This window comes from Myripristis murdjan, chromosome 18 (assembly GCF_902150065.1).
Source record: "Myripristis murdjan chromosome 18, fMyrMur1.1, whole genome shotgun sequence".
NCBI lineage: Eukaryota > Metazoa > Chordata > Actinopteri > Holocentriformes > Holocentridae > Myripristis > Myripristis murdjan.
This window is the reverse complement of record NC_043997.1, coordinates 3015048-3017547: the sequence shown is the minus strand read 5'-3', so window position 1 is coordinate 3017547 and position 2500 is coordinate 3015048. Positions and strand designations below refer to the sequence as shown.

Sequence of the window (2500 nt, the reverse complement as noted above, 5' to 3'; positions counted from 1 at the left end):
GACGGAACGCCGATCCTCGTCCAGGCCCTGTGGGACGCCGCGGTCCGCCAGCTGGCTCCTCCTCCTCCTCCTCCTCCCTCGGTGCCCCCCGGACATCGCCTCGTGCCAGGGTCTCCCCCGTGCTGGTCGTGACGGGACACAGCCCCGCGGCTCGTCACCGCAACCCACTGGAGTGGACCGTCGTCGGACAGGAGGGCAAGGTAATGTGTTTGAGTCATTTTCTGGCTGTACATTTGTGCATCTTTTCTGGTTTTACGCCTTTATTTTGTGTGTGTGTTTGTGTGTGTGTTTTTTTTTTTTTTTTTTAATGGTGGTAATTTATTTTTGTTGTGGTTTTTAAGATTCGAGCATCTCCGGTGCAAGAGTCTGTCCTCCCGTCCAACCCCGTGTGGTTCAGCGGCGACATCCTGGATGCCATGGAGAGGGTTTCGCCATCCTCGGACAGCGACGTCACTGCCCTTCTGCCAGCTGGCCAGGTAAACTGCCTGATAATTACATTTATATATTAAGAAGTAATCCATATTAGTTCTGATTTTAAGGTGTTTCTGTTAAGTTATAAAATGTTAAATGGGTTTGCCTCTAATGTTTCCCCTTGTCTCTGTGTGAGTGTGTGTGTGAATGGTTGTGAGTTTTTCCGACTGTGTGCTGTGTCTTTTTGAGTCAGGTCATCATGGTGCTGGTGGTTGTGTGGCTCAGGTCCCAGGCTGCTCCAGTACATGTGGCTCCCCTCGGCATCCGCATTCCTCATCCACCAACTGTTTTTACATTTTTTTCCTTTATATTATACATATAGATCTTTTGTCGTCGTTTTTTTTCTGTGCTTGCAAAACCCATTGTATGTGTGTATGTCCTGGACAAAATTGAATTTAAGACTGCATTTAACAAGGTTTGTTTTCCTTCTTTTAGACTTCCCGTGTGAGGCGTTCGCCGAAAGGTGTTGCCACAAGGCGTAGAGGAGGAAAGCGGCAGGTTGGTATCATGTTTAGTATGTGAGCCATGTGGATTGTTTTTGCCATATTTTGATAACACGTGCAGAACCCGAATGAATGAGTGCATTATTGAAATGAGTCTTTTGTCTTCCCCTATCTTTTTTAGGTGCTGGCAACACCTTCACCTGCCCGTGTGACCGTGCCTGCCTCCGGCCCCAGACCAGCGGTGCAGCAGGTTGTCTTTGTTTAAATATAATATGCGAGTTATCGTTTTGAGAGGTTGCAGGGAAATGGTTCTCCTGTGATTTAGTGAGACCTTGTTTGATTTTTTTTGTCTTGTGTCAGGTGGAGGCGACAGCCCAGGAGTCGTCCAGCGTGGTGCCAGGGGTGGTCGTCGTCCGGGAGGAGGTTGCCGCAGCGTGCCCGGCCGTCCCGGAGGTGCAGCAGAGTACTTTTTATAACGTGCAGAACCCGAGTGAATGAGTGCATTATGTAAATGAGGCTTTTTTTCTTCCCATCTTTTTTAGGTGCCGGCAACACCTTCACCAGCCCGTGGGACCGTGTCCGCCTCCGGGCCCAGACCAGCGGTGCAGCAGGTTTGTCTTTGTTTAAATATAATATGTGAGTTAGCATTGAGAGGTAGCAGGAAAATGGTTCTCCTGTTTTCATATTTGTCTGTTGTGTACATTCTGTTTTATCTAGTTATTCTCAATTGCACTCAGTATTATTTACACTGTTTATTCAGTTGTTTACACTGTTTAGTCTGTTGTTTACATTCTGTTTTATCTAGTTACTCTCAATTGCACTCATTATTATTTAGCTCTTGTTTTTTAGCACTAGTTATATAGACTATATTTAATTTTTAAACGGTCCCACAATTCCATCTCTGCTGTAATCCGGAAGCCAAGCAACGACACTTCGTTGCCAAAATCTCACTGCTGTGTTTTTTTTTTTTTTTTATCAGGTGGAGGCGACAGCCCAGGAGTCGGCCAGCGAGGTGCCGGGGGTGGTCGTCGGTCGGGAGGAGGTCGCCACAGCAGGCCCTGCTGTCCCAGAGGAGCGACAGAAGATCTTCAAGCTAAGGCTGTTTTTGTTCCTTCTATTTGTGTTAGAGATGTTCAGTCAGAGTCTAGCGCTAATGCTGTGGCAACAGGGTCTAAGGATAGCAGCAGGATTAGGCTAGCTAAAGTTGTGCGCGGGTCGTTTCATCAGGGAAATGCCCGATTTGCGTATGCAGGTGTGCAGTGTATGGCTATAGCTTTGGTCAGCTTAGCCAAACACACGGTGAGGAGCGCGTTCTCGTGGGACAGGCTGGATCTGGATCGCGCGTTGGTTGAAGGTGATGAGTTGTACACGAGTTTGCGTGACCTCAACATCTTCAGCCATGTGTCTAATCTGCTGTCTGTGCCAGATTTGCCACAGCAGCTGGAATTAGACGGACAGCTGTTTAGGTTCGGTTTTGGCGACACAGTGTTAGGCGAAGTAGGCGTGACCGAAGGTGAATACATCGATTTCGGTGTATTCATCAGCTTGCGTAATGGACTGGAGAGAATCTTCAGTCAGTACACCAC

The 2500-nt window shown here is 47.9% G+C and overlaps 1 protein-coding gene across 1 annotated transcript in view; it reads left to right on the top strand.

Annotated features, from left to right (window-relative positions):
- Positions 1 to 2500, top strand: part of LOC115376986 (uncharacterized) — a 38050-nt gene that overhangs the window by 34869 nt on the left and 681 nt on the right. Inside the window, exons 13-19 of the mRNA XM_030076839.1 lie at positions 454 to 476; positions 907 to 969; positions 1096 to 1164; positions 1275 to 1367; positions 1457 to 1525; positions 1894 to 2050; positions 2341 to 2411. Coding sequence (XP_029932699.1) covers positions 454 to 476; positions 907 to 969; positions 1096 to 1164; positions 1275 to 1367; positions 1457 to 1525; positions 1894 to 2050; positions 2341 to 2411 — 545 coding nt within the window. The remainder of the gene's footprint in view (positions 1 to 453; positions 477 to 906; positions 970 to 1095; positions 1165 to 1274; positions 1368 to 1456; positions 1526 to 1893; positions 2051 to 2340; positions 2412 to 2500) is intronic.